Source organism: Onychostoma macrolepis, chromosome 09 (assembly GCF_012432095.1).
Source record: "Onychostoma macrolepis isolate SWU-2019 chromosome 09, ASM1243209v1, whole genome shotgun sequence".
Taxonomy (NCBI): domain Eukaryota; kingdom Metazoa; phylum Chordata; class Actinopteri; order Cypriniformes; family Cyprinidae; genus Onychostoma; species Onychostoma macrolepis.
This window is the reverse complement of record NC_081163.1, coordinates 5,098,055-5,116,486: the sequence shown is the minus strand read 5'-3', so window position 1 is coordinate 5,116,486 and position 18,432 is coordinate 5,098,055. Positions and strand designations below refer to the sequence as shown.

The 18,432-nt window shown below is 38.7% G+C and overlaps 4 protein-coding genes across 4 annotated transcripts; all 4 read left to right on the top strand.

Annotated features, from left to right (window-relative positions):
- The first annotated feature begins 812 nt into the window (after positions 1–812).
- Positions 813–2,963, top strand: LOC131547556 (C-X-C chemokine receptor type 1-like). Its single transcript, XM_058788218.1, has 3 exons — positions 813–835; positions 994–1,065; positions 1,907–2,963. The coding sequence occupies exon 3, from the start codon at positions 1,929–1,931 to the stop codon at positions 2,961–2,963; it is 1,035 nt and encodes a 344-aa protein (XP_058644201.1). The 5' UTR covers positions 813–835; positions 994–1,065; positions 1,907–1,928.
- A 2,349-nt stretch (positions 2,964–5,312) lies between these two features.
- On the top strand, positions 5,313–6,552 carry LOC131547343 (C-X-C chemokine receptor type 1-like). The gene is given in 3 exon segments (XM_058787852.1): positions 5,313–5,355; positions 5,358–6,254; positions 6,257–6,552. Coding segments are annotated over 3 exon segments (1,029 nt in total). The 3' UTR covers positions 6,346–6,552.
- Positions 6,553–12,357: 5,805 nt separating this feature from the next.
- LOC131547549 (C-X-C chemokine receptor type 1-like) lies at positions 12,358–14,504 on the top strand. The gene is made up of 3 exons (XM_058788207.1): positions 12,358–12,380; positions 12,539–12,610; positions 13,448–14,504. The coding sequence occupies exon 3, from the start codon at positions 13,470–13,472 to the stop codon at positions 14,502–14,504; it is 1,035 nt and encodes a 344-aa protein (XP_058644190.1). The 5' UTR covers positions 12,358–12,380; positions 12,539–12,610; positions 13,448–13,469.
- A 2,347-nt stretch (positions 14,505–16,851) lies between these two features.
- On the top strand, positions 16,852–17,892 carry LOC131547360 (C-X-C chemokine receptor type 1-like). Its single transcript, XM_058787877.1, is given in 3 exon segments — positions 16,852–16,894; positions 16,897–17,508; positions 17,511–17,892. Coding segments are annotated over 3 exon segments (1,029 nt in total). The 3' UTR covers positions 17,885–17,892.
- Positions 17,893–18,432: the final 540 nt, after the last annotated feature.

Genomic DNA, 18,432 nt, shown 5'->3' with positions numbered 1-18,432 from the left:
ACTCTATCCTCCAATTTGATACTGTTAAGTGCTTTGATACAATCTGTCAAAGATTTCGACTTTATGTTATGTGTCTGACAAAGCAAATGAATAAATATATCATTATAACATACAAGATCAAGATGATAAACACACCACTACAGTTAGAATTATTAATTGAAAAATGATCATTAGAAAATTACAAAATACATTTACATTTATTATTGTTGTTTAAAATGTTTTTAAACTATTTGTTTCTATATTTAAAATTTAAGAGTTAGCCCAAATAAAGCTCCTGTATGATGCCATGTTCTCTGAAGACTTTAGTTCCATGCACAGTAAATAGTTGCAGGCTGTAGTAATCGAAACATGTCATTTGTAGATGGTTGGAATCACCTGACAGACAATATTGTTTGGAAAAAGGTTTGGTTAATACCTAATCAATATTTAATTACAAATAAGGTAAAGGAAGTATCATTCAAAATTATACACAGGATTTACCCAGCCAAATATTATTTGGTAAAATTTAAATCTGATATTGATTTTAGTTGCTCTTTATGTGTCAGTTGCCATGAAACTGTGGTACATTTGTAAAACATTTTGGCAAAATGTCTGTGATTTTATTGTACAAAATATTGACAGTCATTTTGTTTTGTTTTGGAAATATGTATTATTTGGTATCTTAGAGAATAGCAGAAAACCACAATTACGTTTACATGATAAATCTTATTCTTTTACATGCAAAATTTCATATTCACAAATGTAAGTTCTCCAAAACTTTTTTTCTTTTAGGAAGGAAATGGAGCATTATATTGACACCTAACGATTTTCTATGAAACAAAAGGCAATTAAAACGGTGAAAGTTTGTAAACGCTTTAATATTTTTTATATAAATTTGTATTAGTATACAGCCCCTCTAGTGTATAATTGTTTATATCATGTATTATGTTTGTTATGTAACTGGTTTTTGTTAATAAAAATAATAATAATAATAATAATAAATGTAATTTGTAGATGGTCCCTCAGATAAGCGACGCCACGGCACTTCATAGAGGCAAAGACTATCTTAAAGAGACTTTGATAGAGGTAAGCGTGGTTATATCAGCTTCTTTAAAACGTCGAGTTCTACAGAAAAATGTGTTGTAGTCAGTAATGATAACTGACCGAAATTAGCCTTTTTAAATGCAGATTAGAAGTCTGAATGTGCAAATATGAAACCAACTTTACCCTGCGGTCCATATTAGCCTGACTAAATTACTCAATAGCATTAACACATTTACTAACTTTATCTGGAACGTCACTGCAACTTCCCGATCAGGCGAACACACACACATCTGAAATTGTCTGCCTGATGATTGTTAATATTTGCATCATTTATGATTTATTTTGTCCACCCGCAAATAATCAGAATGCATTTTTTTATTAAGTTACCCGACCCCATTCCTCTGATGATATCTCTACCTCAGTTTTTTTGATTATTCACACAGGAAGGTGAGAGTATTAATCAGCTGTTATCAAACCAGTCTCAGAACACTCTCAGTAAGTAGACTATCAAGGACATTGAATGGTCCCTAAACCCAGACAGGCGGACCTGAGCGCATAAAATTAAAATCTTGATGAATATATTAAGTGTTTGTTCAGGTTTTAGATTAAAGGATTAGCCAGTGTGACTTAATTTGAAATATTTCATTCTTTATTGTTACTTTGCCTTTTTTAGAATAGGAATATTGTCTGCACTATGAAATGAAACAACGTATATGAGAATGATGTCGTTTAATCTATTAAAAATAATTCATACATGCTGCAATATGTCCAAACTTCTGACTGGTAGTCAGTTGATTGAATTCAAGTTATTTTGCATACATGTCTGTTTAAAATGCTCTTTCTAATAATATTAATAATAATAACTCCCCCCTACCCCCCACAGTTGGCAGTCAAACATCTTAAACATGGAAGCTACTACTGCAGATTTCATATACCCTGATTGGGTGTCTCCCTGCCCAGACAACATGCAGTATATGAACCACGCGGTTTTGGTCTTAGTTTACGTCATAGTTTTCTGTCTGAGCTTGCCGGGCAACATGGTGGTGATCTTCGTGGTGAGCTGCATGGAGAACCGCAGGACGCCTACTGATGTTTACCTGATGCACCTGGCCATCGCCGACCTGTTCTTTGCCTTGACTCTCCCATTCTGGGCTGCTTACTATTACGCCGGCCACTGGATGTTCGGCACATTTATGTGCAAACTGATTTCAGGCTTGCAGGAAGCCACATTTTACTGCTGCGTCTTCCTGCTGGCTTGCATTAGTTTTGATCGCTACCTGGCCATCGTGAAAGCAACCCAATTCCTCACCCAAAAACGCCATCTGGTCGGTATAGTGTGTGCGGTGGTGTGGCTATGTGCCTGTTTGTTGTCCCTGCCCATTATAGTGAATCGTGAGGCCTTCGTGTCTGTATATACGCAGGAGTATACGTGCCATGACAATTTGACCGCAGGAAGCATGGACAGCTGGAGGATGAGTTTGCGGATTCTCCACCACACTTTGGGATTCTTCCTGCCATTAGCCGTCATGATGTTCTGCTACGGTTTCACCATGTGCACGCTTTGCCGCTCGCGCAACAGCCAAAAGCAGAAGGCCATGCGGGTCATCCTGTCTGTCGTGTTGGCTTTTATCATCTGCTGGCTGCCCAATAATATCCTAGAGTTAATAGACACCCTGATGCGAGGCGGCCAGGTGATGGAAACGTGTGAGCTGAGAGACAGCATAGACGTGGCCTTGTACGTCACACAGGCAATGACTTCTGCCCGCTGTGCAATAAACCCTATCCTGTATGTCTTCATTTGGAAGAAATTACGCAACCAGCTCCTGACGTCTCTCTTTAAGAAAGGCCTGTTGGGGAGAGACACAACGTCGAAATATCAAGTGGGATCTGTCAATAGCTTTGGGAGCACAAGGCAAATGTTGATCAGTCCAGCTCCTTAGGGCTTTGATCCTCAAGGACCACACCAGTGAGTTTTAGATCTTGCTCACCAAACCCTCTACCCATCAGTGGTGTTTGTATTCACAGCCACAGCATGAAAACCATGGCCCTTCTCGGCCCTTTGACCCATCGGCTCCACCGTCATCTTTTATCCGTTCAGCTTTTCTAGTTTAGTTCCTCATTTTGGTCTGTGTATTTCTACACCATTTAATTCAGTTCTAATTTTTTTTTAAGGAGTCATTTCAGGCATGGTTAGTAGCTTGTTTGTTTGTTTGTTTTTACTAGGCTTTTTAAAAATATTAAAAATTAAAAATAAACACCAGAATATTCTTAATTCATTGCCTTTTTTCATGTTATTATGTTAGTAAAAGGCAACAAGTGAAATGATCTGGGCTGCGTTTCCCAAAAGCATCGTAAGCATAAACTGGTCGTAGCTCCATCGATGGACGATGCTTTTTGTGTGCCAGGGCAGTAATCAGCCAGCAGATGTGTCTGACAAAGCAAATGAATAAATATATCATTATAACATACAAGATCAAGATGATAAACACACCACTACAGTTAGAATTATTAATTGAAAAATGATCATTAGAAAATTACAAAATACATTTACATTTATTATTGTTGTTTAAAATGTTTTTAAACTATTTGTTTCTATATTTAAAATTTAAGAGTTAGCCCAAATAAAGCTCCTGTATGATGCCATGTTCTCTGAAGACTTTAGTTCCATGCACAGTAAATAGTTGCAGGCTGTAGTAATCGAAACATGTCATTTGTAGATGGTTGGAATCACCTGACAGACAATATTGTTTGGAAAAAGGTTTGGTTAATACCTAATCAATATTTAATTACAAATAAGGTAAAGGAAGTATCATTCAAAATTATACACAGGATTTACCCAGCCAAATATTATTTGGTAAAATTTAAATCTGATATTGATTTTAGTTGCTCTTTATGTGTCAGTTGCCATGAAACTGTGGTACATTTGTAAAAACATTTTGGCAAAATGTCTGTGATTTTATTGTACAAAATATTGACAGTCATTTTGTTTTGTTTTGGAAATATGTATTATTTGGTATCTTAGAGAATAGCAGAGAAAACCACAATTACGTTTACATGATAAATCTTATTCTTTTACATGCAAAATTTCATATTCACAAATGTAAGTTCTCCAAAACTTTTTTTCTTTTAGGAAGGAAATGGAGCATTATATTGACACCTAACGATTTTCTATGAAACAAAAGGCAATTAAAACGGTGAAAGTTTGTAAACGCTTTAATATTTTTTATATAAATTTGTATTAGTATACAGCCCCTCTAGTGTATAATTGTTTATATCATGTATTATGTTTGTTATGTAACTGGTTTTGTTAATAAAAATAATAATAATAATAATAATAAATGTAATTTGTAGATGGTCCCTCAGATAAGCGACGCCACGGCACTTCATAGAGGCAAAGACTATCTTAAAGAGACTTTGATAGAGGTAAGCGTGGTTATATCAGCTTCTTTAAAACGCGTCGAGTTCTACAGAAAAATGTGTTGTAGTCAGTAATGATAACTGACCGAAATTAGCCTTTTTAAATGCAGATTAGAAGTCTGAATGTGCAAATATGAAACCAACTTTACCCTGCGGTCCATATTAGCCTGACTAAATTACTCAATAGCATTAACACAGGCTTTACTAACTTTATCTGGAACGTCACTGCAACTTCCCGATCAGGCGAACCCACACACATCTGAAATTGTCTGCCTGATGATTGTTAATATTTGCATCATTTATGATTTATTTTGTCCACCCGCAAATAATCAGAATGCATTTTTTTATTAAGTTACCCGACCCCATTCCTCTGATGATATCTCTACCTCAGTTTTTTTGATTATTCACACAGGAAGGTGAGAGTATTAATCAGCTGTTATCAAACCAGTCTCAGAACACTCTCAGTAAGTAGACTATCAAGAACATTGAATGGTCCCTAAACCCAGACAGGCGGACCTGAGCGCATAAAATTAAAATCTTGATGAATATATTAAGTGTTTGTTCAGGTTTTAGATTAAAGGATTAGCCAGTGTGACTTAATTTGAAATATTTCATTCTTTATTGTTACTTTGCCTTTTTTAGAATAGGAATATTGTCTGCACTATGAAATGAAACAACGATATGAGAATGATGTCGTTTAATCTATTAAAATAATTCATACATGCTGCAATATGTCCAAACTTCTGACTGGTAGTCAGTTGATTGAATTCAAGTTATTTTGCATACATGTCTGTTTAAAATGCTCTTTCTAATAATATTAATAATAATAACTCCCCCCTACCCCCCACAGTTGGCAGTCAAACATCTTAAACATGGAAGCTACTACTGCAGATTTCATATACCCTGATTGGGTGTCTCCTGCCCAGACAACATGCAGTATATGAACCACGCGGTTTTGGTCTTAGTTTACGTCATAGTTTTCTGTCTGAGCTTGCCGGGCAACATGGTGGTGATCTTCGTGGTGAGCTGCATGGAGAACCGCAGGACGTCTACTGATGTTTACCTGATGCACCTGGCCATCGCCGACCTGTTCTTTGCCTTGACTCTCCCATTCTGGGCTGCTTACTATTACGCCGGCCACTGGATGTTCGGCACATTTATGTGCAAACTGATTTCAGGCTTGCAGGAAGCCACATTTTACTGCTGCGTCTTCCTGCTGGCTTGCATTAGTTTTGATCGCTACCTGGCCATCGTGAAAGCAACCCAATTCCTCACCCAAAAACGCCATCTGGTCGGTATAGTGTGTGCGGTGGTGTGGCTATGTGCCTGTTTGTTGTCCCTGCCCATTATAGTGAATCGTGAGGCCTTCGTGTCTGTATATACGCAGGAGTATACGTGCCATGACAATTTGACCGCAGGAAGCATGGACAGCTGGAGGATGAGTTTGCGGATTCTCCACCACACTTTGGGATTCTTCCTGCCATTAGCCGTCATGATGTTCTGCTACGGTTTCACCATGTGCACGCTTTGCCGCTCGCGCAACAGCCAAAAGCAGAAGGCCATGCGGGTCATCCTGTCTGTCGTGTTGGCTTTTATCATCTGCTGGCTGCCCAATAATATCCTAGAGTTAATAGACACCCTGATGCGAGGCGGCCAGGTGATGGAAACGTGTGAGCTGAGAGACAGCATAGACGTGGCCTTGTACGTCACACAGGCAATGACTTCTGCCCGCTGTGCAATAAACCCTATCCTGTATGTCTTCATTTGGAAGAAATTACGCAACCAGCTCCTGACGTCTCTCTTTAAGAAAGGCCTGTTGGGAGAGACACAACGTCGAAATATCAAGTGGGATCTGTCAATAGCTTTGGGAGCACAAGGCAAATGTTGATCAGTCCAGCTCCTTAGGGCTTTGATCCCTCAAGGACCACACCAGTGAGTTTTTAGATCTTGCTCACCAAACCCTCTACCCATCAGTGGTGTTTGTATTCACAGCCACAGCATGAAAACCATGGCCCTTCTCGGCCCTTTGACCCATCGGCTCCACCGTCATCTTTTATCCGTTCAGCTTTTCTAGTTTAGTTCCTCATTTTGGTCTGTGTATTTCTACACCATTTAATTCAGTTCTAATTTTTTTTTTAAGGAGTCATTTCAGGCATGGTTAGTAGCTTGTTTGTTTGTTTGTTTTTTTACTAGGCTTTTTTAAAAATATTAAAAAATTAAAAAATAAACACCAGAATATTTCTTAATTCATTGCCTTTTTTTCATGTTATTATGTTAGTAAAAAGGCAACAAGTGAAATGATCTGGGCTGCGTTTCCCAAAAGCATCGTAAGCATAAACTGGTCGTAGCTCCATCGATGGACGATGCTTTTTGTGTGCCAGGGCAGTAATCAGCCAGCAGATGTGTCTGACAAAGCAAATGAATAAATATATCATTATAACATACAAGATCAAGATGATAAACACACCACTACAGTTAGAATTATTAATTGAAAAATGATCATTAGAAAATTACAAAATACATTTACATTTATTATTGTTGTTTAAAATGTTTTTAAACTATTTGTTTCTATATTTAAAATTTAAGAGTTAGCCCAAATAAAGCTCCTGTATGATGCCATGTTCTCTGAAGACTTTAGTTCCATGCACAGTAAATAGTTGCAGGCTGTAGTAATCGAAACATGTCATTTGTAGATGGTTGGAATCACCTGACAGACAATATTGTTTGGAAAAAGGTTTGGTTAATACCTAATCAATATTTAATTACAAATAAGGTAAAGGAAGTATCATTCAAAATTATACACAGGATTTACCCAGCCAAATATTATTTGGTAAAATTTAAATCTGATATTGATTTTAGTTGCTCTTTATGTGTCAGTTGCCATGAAACTGTGGTACATTTGTAAAAACATTTTGGCAAAATGTCTGTGATTTTATTGTACAAAATATTGACAGTCATTTTGTTTTGTTTTGGAAATATGTATTATTTGGTATCTTAGAGAATAGCAGAGAAAACCACAATTACGTTTACATGATAAATCTTATTCTTTTACATGCAAAATTTCATATTCACAAATGTAAGTTCTCCAAAAACTTTTTTTTCTTTTAGGAAGGATGTTGAGCGTCGAGTGCGCAGTTCACCATCACTCGTTTACGGAAATAAAAGCAAAACGTTGCTCATGGTTTATTCACCTCTTCAACTTGCTCTTTTATTCAGCATTAACTTTTTCACAATACATTCAGATCGGCTCTCGTACAACGTGAGACGTAAACACGTAACAACATACGTCACCACTTACGTACCTTAATACCTTCAAATAAAACAATAGGTAATTTGTCTGATACCGTAGTGCAATATATAAGAGTGCAATACTTAACACCCCCTCTCGCTCTTAGCTTATTGTATTATCAGAAAACTAACAAAACAAAAATGAATACAAATAAGACTTTTCTTTTACATCAATAATGTAAACACACATGTCCCATTAAGTCCCAAATATATCTCGAGCAAATCTCTTCAGTTTTTGCTTAGTGGCTGGCTTTGTCATAATGTCAGCAATCATTTTCTCAGTGGGACAATACTCCAAGATTACCTTGCCATCATTCACAGTTTCCCTTATAAAATGGTACTTGATGTCAATGTGCTTGCACCTTTGCCTACAGATCGGATTTCTGGCTAGTGCTATGGTACCTTGGTTGTCTTCATACACCTTTGTTTGTGTGTACTGATATGTGTCCATATCCCTGAGTAACTGCTCTAAGTAGATACATTCCTGCATGGCTGATGCTAAGGACATGTATTCTGCTTCACAAGTAGACAGTGCCACTGTTGATTGTTTTCTGGTTTTCCATGAAATCAGAGAACTTCCTTCATTTAGACTGACACAATATCCTGACATACTACGTCTGTCTTTTGTGTCTGAAGCCCAATCAGCATCACTATATACTCTTAGACCTAATTTTGCTGTGTCATTTCTTCTGAAACATAATCTCTGTTCTGCTGTACCTTTAAGGTATCTGAACACATGTTTTACTGTGTTCCAGTGTTGTTCTGTTGGTTCAGCAAAATGCTGAGATAATTTACTGACAACAAAACTTAAATCTGGTCTTGTGCAAGTGGACAAGTAGATTAAACTTCCCACTGCCTCCCTGAACTTTCTTGACTCTTCCATTTTTTCAGCATCTTCTGAATAATCAAGTTTTGGTTCACATGGAGTTTCTCTTGATTTACAGCTTTGCATATCGAAACGGTCTAGTATTTTTCTCACATATCTCTCCTGTGACATTTTGACTAGACCATCTGTTTGTTCAAAATCTATGCCCAGGAAATATTTCAACCTTCCCATATCTTTCATTTTGAACCTCTCGGTGAGCATTCCCTTTACACTCTCAGAACACTTTCACTGTTAGCTGCTATGATTAGGTCATCAACCCATACTATCAGGATTACTTTCTCGTCACACTCTTCCTTTGTATAGACACAGTTATCAGCTGGGTTCTGAGAAAACCATTCTTAGTCAAACATTCATGTAGTACAGCATTCCAGTTTCTGCCTGATTGTTTAAGACCATAGAGAGATTTTTCTAACTTGCATACTAGCTTTTCACCTTTTTCAGATTTCTGCTCATAACCCTCTGGCTGTTCAATATAGATTTCGTGATCAATTGGCGCATGCAAATAGGCTGTCTCAACATCCATCTGATGCAAGACCAAATTTTCTTGCGCTGCCTTCTGCATAACCACTCTCACACTTGTCATGTCAGCTGTGGGTGAGAATGTTTCGTCATAGTCCGTCCCTTGTTTCTGACTGTATCCTTTTGCAACAAATCTTGCCTTGTACTTTTCAGATCCATCAATGTCTCTTTTAAGTGTGTAGACCCATCTGCCTCCAACTGGTTGTTTCCTGGTGGCAACTCAGTGAGTGTGAAAGTCTTGTTTTCCTCCAATGAATGCATTTCTTTGTCCATGGCATTTTTCCATTGCTTTGACTTAGTTGATATTATGGCGTCCTGATAGGTTTGCGGTACATCGCATACTGCTCTATAACAAAAGTCTATGCATGTGTGCAGTTTGTCCTCCATATTTTCAGTTTCAAAATCCTGTAGATGGGCTGGCCTCCTCCGAGTTCTTGGTGGGTTCCTTCTGATTACAGTCTCAGCGGTTTTACCCGGCTGTGTGAATTCAGTCTGTTCAAGCAAAATCTCGGAAACACCACTCTGAATGCCTTGGTCTATTATATCATTCACTTCAATGTTTTCCACATTGTTAATGATCTTAGGATTTTTATCTTTGTTCTCTGTGTCTGTCTCAGATGTCTGTGTTTCTCTTTCTTTGGTTGTTCTAGTTGTGAACTTCACCAACCTATGTTTTTGGACCTTCCCTGTGTTAGGATAGTACACTAGATAAGCTGGACTGTTTTTGTCGTAGCCTATAAAAAGACCCCGATCACATCTAGAGTCTAGTTTACCTTTCTCTTGTTTGTAGGCAAAACATATTGATCCAAATTTCTGCATTTTGGAAACATCTGGCTTTCTGCCCGTGAATAGCTCATATGGTGTTTTCTTTGTCCGTCTACAGTAGCACCTGTTTCTCACGTAAACTGATGTTTGCATAGCGTAGTTCCACAATTCATCTGGTAACTCACTCTCAATCAGTAAGCATCTGCTCATGTCATAGAGTGTTCTCCAACCTCTCTCTGCTGTGCCATTCTGGTGAGGCGAATAAGGTGCAGACGTTTCATGTCTAATCTTATTCTTTGTTAACAGTGCCTGAAAGTCTCGACTCTTAAACTCAGTGCCGTTATCTGAACGGATGCACTTGATTTCTCCATAAGGTGCTATGTCTGCCAAAAACTTTTCTGTGGCTTGTACTGTGTCTGCCTTAGACTTTAGAAAATAAACTAGCATAGTACCTGAGTAATCGTCTGTAAAAGACTGTGCATACCTGTACCCTTCTTTGCTCTGTGTTGGCATAGGGCCGGCCAAATCAGTGTGAATTAGTTCTAAAGGTTTCTTTGCCTTTGTGTCTGGCTCTCTGTTTCTTGTCTGAGTGAATTTTCCCTTCGTACACACTTCACATAACCAATTTTGTCTAACCATGCTTCCCTTTATCTCCATGCCTCTAACCACACCTTGTAACTTTTGTACATCTTCGAAGTTACAATGACCCATAATTTCATGCCACGTTTGTAAATCATGACTTACTTTGCACTGGTCAACACTTTCTTCAATAGTTGGCAAATAATACAAATTTCCACTTTCATGGATGTCAAACTTGCTACCTTCTTTGGTAACCATCTGACTGTGCCCCCTTTTAAAGGTAATCGTTGCTCCGCCGTTTGTTGCCCTTGCTACTGAAAAAATGTCATGTGGGTATGAAGGCATGTACAGTGCGTCCCTTAGTTGTGCTCTGTGATGTTTTCCAGTGTCGTCTAGAAAATATATCACTGCAGTTCCTCTTTGTTGTGCCATTCCGCTGCATTTTGTTCCATCGGCTAATTCCACTGAATGAGTCTCTGGTTGAAAAAAGCTGTCAAAGTTTTTGAATTTTCTGATGTCGTTCACGATGTGAGATGTTGCTCCGGCATCTACCATGATACCTTTCTTCTTTATATTGTCTGGCGGTCTTTCATACTCTGAGTGTTCAGCTTTGAAGAGGTGGTCTTGATCACTGTCTTGTTCATCTGCAACCTTTCTGGCACCATCTTGGTCACCCTTTTTCTTGCACAGGAATTCTGCATGTGTACTATTTTTACAATGGTTGCACCACACCCTCTTGTAACACTTTCTTGCTTTATGTCCTCTTGTTCCACATTTGTAACATGTCACATCTTCATCTTTTCTATCCTTAGTTTGTGACTTGGAAGGGCCTCGTCCTTGTCTCGTATGTGTCTTCATCACGTTATCTGTGGTTTCTGTTCTTTTCATTTTTTCCGCCTCCTCGTAAATCCGCAGTCGTCTTTTGAAGTCCGTGAACGTAACTTTGTCCTCATTTTGCGTAACGTGGACGGCTAGCGGCTTGAAAGAGTCTGGTAGCCCGCGGAGAATCATAGCAATGGTCAGCCCGTCGCTCATGGCTTCTCCTGCATCTCTCAGGGCTGTGATGATGTTCTCTGCTCTTATTAAGTAATCGGTAACGCTCTCGTTGTCAGTCATGCGGATCTGGGTCAACGACGTGTACATATTTATTATTCGTGGCTTACTTTTCCCTGAATAATGCTCCTTCATTATTTTCAGGGCTTTCCTGCCATCGTCAGCAGCTTCATGTCTTATCAGTGATAGGCTTTTATCATCTATCAGTCTTATCAGTTCAGCGTAGCAATCAGCATTTTTCCGTCTGTCTTCAGCTAGCTGTTCAGCATCGGCATCAGCGGGCTCATGCAAAATAGTCTCTTTTAGCTTTAGAGTATGCAGATAGCCTAGAAATCTTGTCTCCCAAAGATCATATTTATCTTCCGATCCGTCAAACAAAAGCTGCGGTACCTGGAATCCTGTCACTCTACTCGCCATTTTGTGGAGTCGCCGTCTTTCAGCTCTTTTCTGAATAACGCGTAATTCGTCGCGTATAACTTGCTCAAAAACGCTCGCTTGTTTCCGTGACTGGGCCCATAACCTGTTGAGCGTCGAGTGCGCAGTTCACCATCACTCGTTTACGGAAATAAAAGCAAAACGTTGCTCATGGTTTATTCACCTCTTCAACTTGCTCTTTTTATTCAGCATTAACTTTTTCACAATACATTCGTATCGGCTCTCGTACAACGTAGAGACGTAAACACGTAACAACATACGTCACCACTTACGTACCTTAATACCTTCAAATAAAACAATAGGTAATTTGTCTGATACCGTAGTGCAATATATAAGAGTGCAATACTTAACAAAGGAAATGGAGCATTATATTGACACCTAACGATTTTCTATGAAACAAAAGGCAATTAAAACGGTGAAAGTTTGTAAACGCTTTAATATTTTTTATATAAATTTGTATTAGTATACAGCCCCTCTAGTGTATAATTGTTTATATCATGTATTATGTTTGTTATGTAACTGGTTTTTGTTAATAAAAATAATAATAATAATAATAATAAATGTAATTTGTAGATGGTCCCTCAGATAAGCGACGCCACGGCACTTCATAGAGGCAAAGACTATCTTAAAGAGACTTTGATAGAGGTAAGCGTGGTTATATCAGCTTCTTTAAAACGTCGAGTTCTACAGAAAAATGTGTTGTAGTCAGTAATGATAACTGACCGAAATTAGCCTTTTTAAATGCAGATTAGAAGTCTGAATGTGCAAATATGAAACCAACTTTACCCTGCGGTCCATATTAGCCTGACTAAATTACTCAATAGCATTAACACAGGCTTTACTAACTTTATCTGGAACGTCACTGCAACTTCCCGATCAGGCGAACCCACACACATCTGAAATTGTCTGCCTGATGATTGTTAATATTTGCATCATTTATGATTTATTTTGTCCACCGCAAATAATCAGAATGCATTTTTATTAAGTTACCCGACCCCATTCCTCTGATGATATCTCTACCTCAGTTTTTTGATTATTCACACAGGAAGGTGAGAGTATTAATCAGCTGTTATCAAACCAGTCTCAGAACACTCTCAGTAAGTAGACTATCAAGAACATTGAATGGTCCCTAAACCCAGACAGGCGGACCTGAGCGCATAAAATTAAAATCTTGATGAATATATTAAGTGTTTGTTCAGGTTTTAGATTAAAGGATTAGCCAGTGTGACTTAATTTGAAATATTTCATTCTTTATTGTTACTTTGCCTTTTTAGAATAGGAATATTGTCTGCACTATGAAATGAAACAACGATATGAGAATGATGTCGTTTAATCTATTAAAATAATTCATACATGCTGCAATATGTCCAAACTTCTGACTGGTAGTCAGTTGATTGAATTCAAGTTATTTTGCATACATGTCTGTTTAAAATGCTCTTTCTAATAATATTAATAATAATAACTCCCCCCTACCCCCCACAGTTGGCAGTCAAACATCTTAAACATGGAAGCTACTACTGCAGATTTCATATACCCTGATTGGGTGTCTCCCTGCCCAGACAACATGCAGTATATGAACCACGCGGTTTTGGTCTTAGTTTACGTCATAGTTTTCTGTCTGAGCTTGCCGGGCAACATGGTGGTGATCTTCGTGGTGAGCTGCATGGAGAACCGCAGGACGTCTACTGATGTTTACCTGATGCACCTGGCCATCGCCGACCTGTTCTTTGCCTTGACTCTCCCATTCTGGGCTGCTTACTATTACGCCGGCCACTGGATGTTCGGCACATTTATGTGCAAACTGATTTCAGGCTTGCAGGAAGCCACATTTTACTGCTGCGTCTTCCTGCTGGCTTGCATTAGTTTTGATCGCTACCTGGCCATCGTGAAAGCAACCCAATTCCTCACCCAAAAACGCCATCTGGTCGGTATAGTGTGTGCGGTGGTGTGGCTATGTGCCTGTTTGTTGTCCCTGCCCATTATAGTGAATCGTGAGGCCTTCGTGTCTGTATATACGCAGGAGTATACGTGCCATGACAATTTGACCGCAGGAAGCATGGACAGCTGGAGGATGAGTTTGCGGATTCTCCACCACACTTTGGGATTCTTCCTGCCATTAGCCGTCATGATGTTCTGCTACGGTTTCACCATGTGCACGCTTTGCCGCTCGCGCAACAGCCAAAAGCAGAAGGCCATGCGGGTCATCCTGTCTGTCGTGTTGGCTTTTATCATCTGCTGGCTGCCCAATAATATCCTAGAGTTAATAGACACCCTGATGCGAGGCGGCCAGGTGATGGAAACGTGTGAGCTGAGAGACAGCATAGACGTGGCCTTGTACGTCACACAGGCAATGACTTCTGCCCGCTGTGCAATAAACCCTATCCTGTATGTCTTCATTTGGAAGAAATTACGCAACCAGCTCCTGACGTCTCTCTTTAAGAAAGGCCTGTTGGGGAGAGACACAACGTCGAAATATCAAGTGGGATCTGTCAATAGCTTTGGGAGCACAAGGCAAATGTTGATCAGTCCAGCTCCTTAGGGCTTTGATCCTCAAGGACCACACCAGTGAGTTTTTAGATCTTGCTCACCAAACCCTCTACCCATCAGTGGTGTTTGTATTCACAGCCACAGCATGAAAACCATGGCCCTTCTCGGCCCTTTGACCCATCGGCTCCACCGTCATCTTTTATCCGTTCAGCTTTTCTAGTTTAGTTCCTCATTTTGGTCTGTGTATTTCTACACCATTTAATTCAGTTCTAATTTTTTTTAAGGAGTCATTTCAGGCATGGTTAGTAGCTTGTTTGTTTGTTTGTTTTTACTAGGCTTTTTAAAAATATTAAAAATTAAAAATAAACACCAGAATATTTCTTAATTCATTGCCTTTTTTTCATGTTATTATGTTAGTAAAAAGGCAACAAGTGAAATGATCTGGGCTGCGTTTCCCAAAAGCATCGTAAGCATAAACTGGTCGTAGCTCCATCGATGGACGATGCTTTTTGTGTGCCAGGGCAGTAATCAGCCAGCAGATGTGTCTGACAAAGCAAATGAATAAATATATCATTATAACATACAAGATCAAGATGATAAACACACCACTACAGTTAGAATTATTAATTGAAAAATGATCATTAGAAAATTACAAAATACATTTACATTTATTATTGTTGTTTAAAATGTTTTTAAACTATTTGTTTCTATATTTAAAATTTAAGAGTTAGCCCAAATAAAGCTCCTGTATGATGCCATGTTCTCTGAAGACTTTAGTTCCATGCACAGTAAATAGTTGCAGGCTGTAGTAATCGAAACATGTCATTTGTAGATGGTTGGAATCACCTGACAGACAATATTGTTTGGAAAAAGGTTTGGTTAATACCTAATCAATATTTAATTACAAATAAGGTAAAGGAAGTATCATTCAAAATTATACACAGGATTTACCCAGCCAAATATTATTTGGTAAAATTTAAATCTGATATTGATTTTAGTTGCTCTTTATGTGTCAGTTGCCATGAAACTGTGGTACATTTGTAAAAACATTTTGGCAAAATGTCTGTGATTTTATTGTACAAAATATTGACAGTCATTTTGTTTTGTTTTGGAAATATGTATTATTTGGTATCTTAGAGAATAGCAGAGAAAACCACAATTACGTTTACATGATAAATCTTATTCTTTTACATGCAAAATTTCATATTCACAAATGTAAGTTCTCCAAAACTTTTTTTCTTTTAGGAAGGAAATGGAGCATTATATTGACACCTAACGATTTTCTATGAAACAAAAGGCAATTAAAGCGGTGAAAGTTTGTAAACGCTTTAATATTTTTATATAAATTTGTATTAGTATACAGCCCTCTAGTGTATAATTGTTTATATCATGTATTATGTTTGTTATGTAACTGGTTTTGTTAATAAAAATAATAATAATAATAATAATAAATGTAATTTGTAGATGGTCCCTCAGATAAGCGACGCCACGGCACTTCATAGAGGCAAAGACTATCTTAAAGAGACTTTGATAGAGGTAAGCGTGGTTATATCAGCTTCTTTAAAACGTCGAGTTCTACAGAAAATGTGTTGTAGTCAGTAATGATAACTGACCGAAATTAGCCTTTTAAATGCAGATTAGAAGTCTGAATGTGCAAATATGAAACCAACTTTACCCTGCGGTCCATATTAGCCTGACTAAATTACTCAATAGCATTAACACAGGCTTTACTAACTTTATCTGGAACGTCACTGCAACTTCCCGATCAGGCGAACCCACACACATCTGAAATTGTCTGCCTGATGATTGTTAATATTTGCATCATTTATGATTTATTTTGTCCACCCGCAAATAATCAGAATGCATTTTTTTATTAAGTTACCCGACCCCATTCCTCTGATGATATCTCTACCTCAGTTTTTTTGATTATTCACACAGGAAGGTGAGAGTATTAATCAGCTGTTATCAAACCAGTCTCAGAACACTCTCAGTAAGTAGACTATCAAGAACATTGAATGGTCCCTAAACCCAGACAGGCGGACCTGAGCGCATAAAATTAAAATCTTGATGAATATATTAAGTGTTTGTTCAGGTTTTAGATTAAAGGATTAGCCAGTGTGACTTAATTTGAAATATTTCATTCTTTATTGTTACTTTGCCTTTTTTAGAATAGGAATATTGTCTGCACTATGAAATGAAACAACGTATATGAGAATGATGTCGTTTAATCTATTAAAATAATTCATACATGCTGCAATATGTCCAAACTTCTGACTGGTAGTCAGTTGATTGAATTCAAGTTATTTTGCATACATGTCTGTTTAAAATGCTCTTTCTAATAATATTAATAATAATAACTCCCCCCTACCCCCCACAGTTGGCAGTCAAACATCTTAAACATGGAAGCTACTACTGCAGATTTCATATACCCTGATTGGGTGTCTCCTGCCCAGACAACATGCAGTATATGAACCACGCGGTTTTGGTCTTAGTTTACGTCATAGTTTTCTGTCTGAGCTTGCCGGGCAACATGGTGGTGATCTTCGTGGTGAGCTGCATGGAGAACCGCAGGACGTCTACTGATGTTTACCTGATGCACCTGGCCATCGCCGACCTGTTCTTTGCCTTGACTCTCCCATTCTGGGCTGCTTACTATTACGCCGGCCACTGGATGTTCGGCACATTTATGTGCAAACTGATTTCAGGCTTGCAGGAAGCCACATTTTACTGCTGCGTCTTCCTGCTGGCTTGCATTAGTTTTGATCGCTACCTGGCCATCGTGAAAGCAACCCAATTCCTCACCCAAAAACGCCATCTGGTCGGTATAGTGTGTGCGGTGGTGTGGCTATGTGCCTGTTTGTTGTCCCTGCCCATTATAGTGAATCGTGAGGCCTTCGTGTCTGTATATACGCAGGAGTATACGTGCCATGACAATTTGACCGCAGGAAGCATGGACAGCTGGAGGATGAGTTTGCGGATTCTCCACCACACTTTGGGATTCTTCCTGCCATTAGCCGTCATGATGTTCTGCTACGGTTTCACCATGTGCACGCTTTGCGCTCGCGCAACAGCCAAAAGCAGAAGGCCATGCGGGTCATCCTGTCTGTCGTGTTGGCTTTTATCATCTGCTGGCTGCCCAATAATATCCTAGAGTTAATAGACACCCTGATGCGAGGCGGCCAGGTGATGGAAACGTGTGAGCTGAGAGACAGCATAGACGTGGCCTTGTACGTCACACAGGCAATGACTTCTGCCCGCTGTGCAATAAACCCTATCCTGTATGTCTTCATTTGGAAGAAATTACGCAACCAGCTCCTGACGTCTCTCTTTAAGAAAGGCCTGTTGGGGAGAGACACAACGTCGAAATATCAAGTGGGATCTGTCAATAGCTTTGGGAGCACAAGGCAAATGTTGATCAGTCCAGCTCCTTAGGGCTTTGATCCCTCAAGGACCACACCAGTGAGTTTTAGATCTTGCTCACCAAACCCTCTACCCATCAGTGGTGTTTGTATTCACAGCCACAGCATGAAAACCATGGCCCTTCTCGGCCCTTTGACCCATCGGCTCCACCGTCATCTTTTATCCGTTCAGCTTTTCTAGTTTAGTTCCTCATTTTGGTCTGTGTATTTCTACACCATTTAATTCAGTTCTAATTTTTTTTTTAAGGAGTCATTTCAGGCATGGTTAGTAGCTTGTTTGTTTGTTTGTTTTTACTAGGCTTTTTAAAAATATTAAAAAATTAAAAAATAAACACCAGAATATTTCTTAATTCATTGCCTTTTTTTCATGTTATTATGTTAGTAAAAAGGCAACAAGTGAAATGATCTGGGCTGCGTTTCCCAAAAGCATCGTAAGCATAAACTGGTCGTAGCTCCATCGATGGACGATGCTTTTTGTGTGCCAGGGCAGTAATCAGCCAGCAGATGTGTCTGACAAAGCAAATGAATAAATATATCATTATAACATACAAGATCAAGATG

Excerpts from the sequence above, each read along its gene's own strand:
- LOC131547556 (XM_058788218.1), top strand. The coding sequence starts at position 1,929 with ATGGAAGCTACTACTGCAGATTTCATATACCCTGATTGGGTGTCTCCC.
- LOC131547549 (XM_058788207.1), top strand. The coding sequence starts at position 13,470 with ATGGAAGCTACTACTGCAGATTTCATATACCCTGATTGGGTGTCTCCC.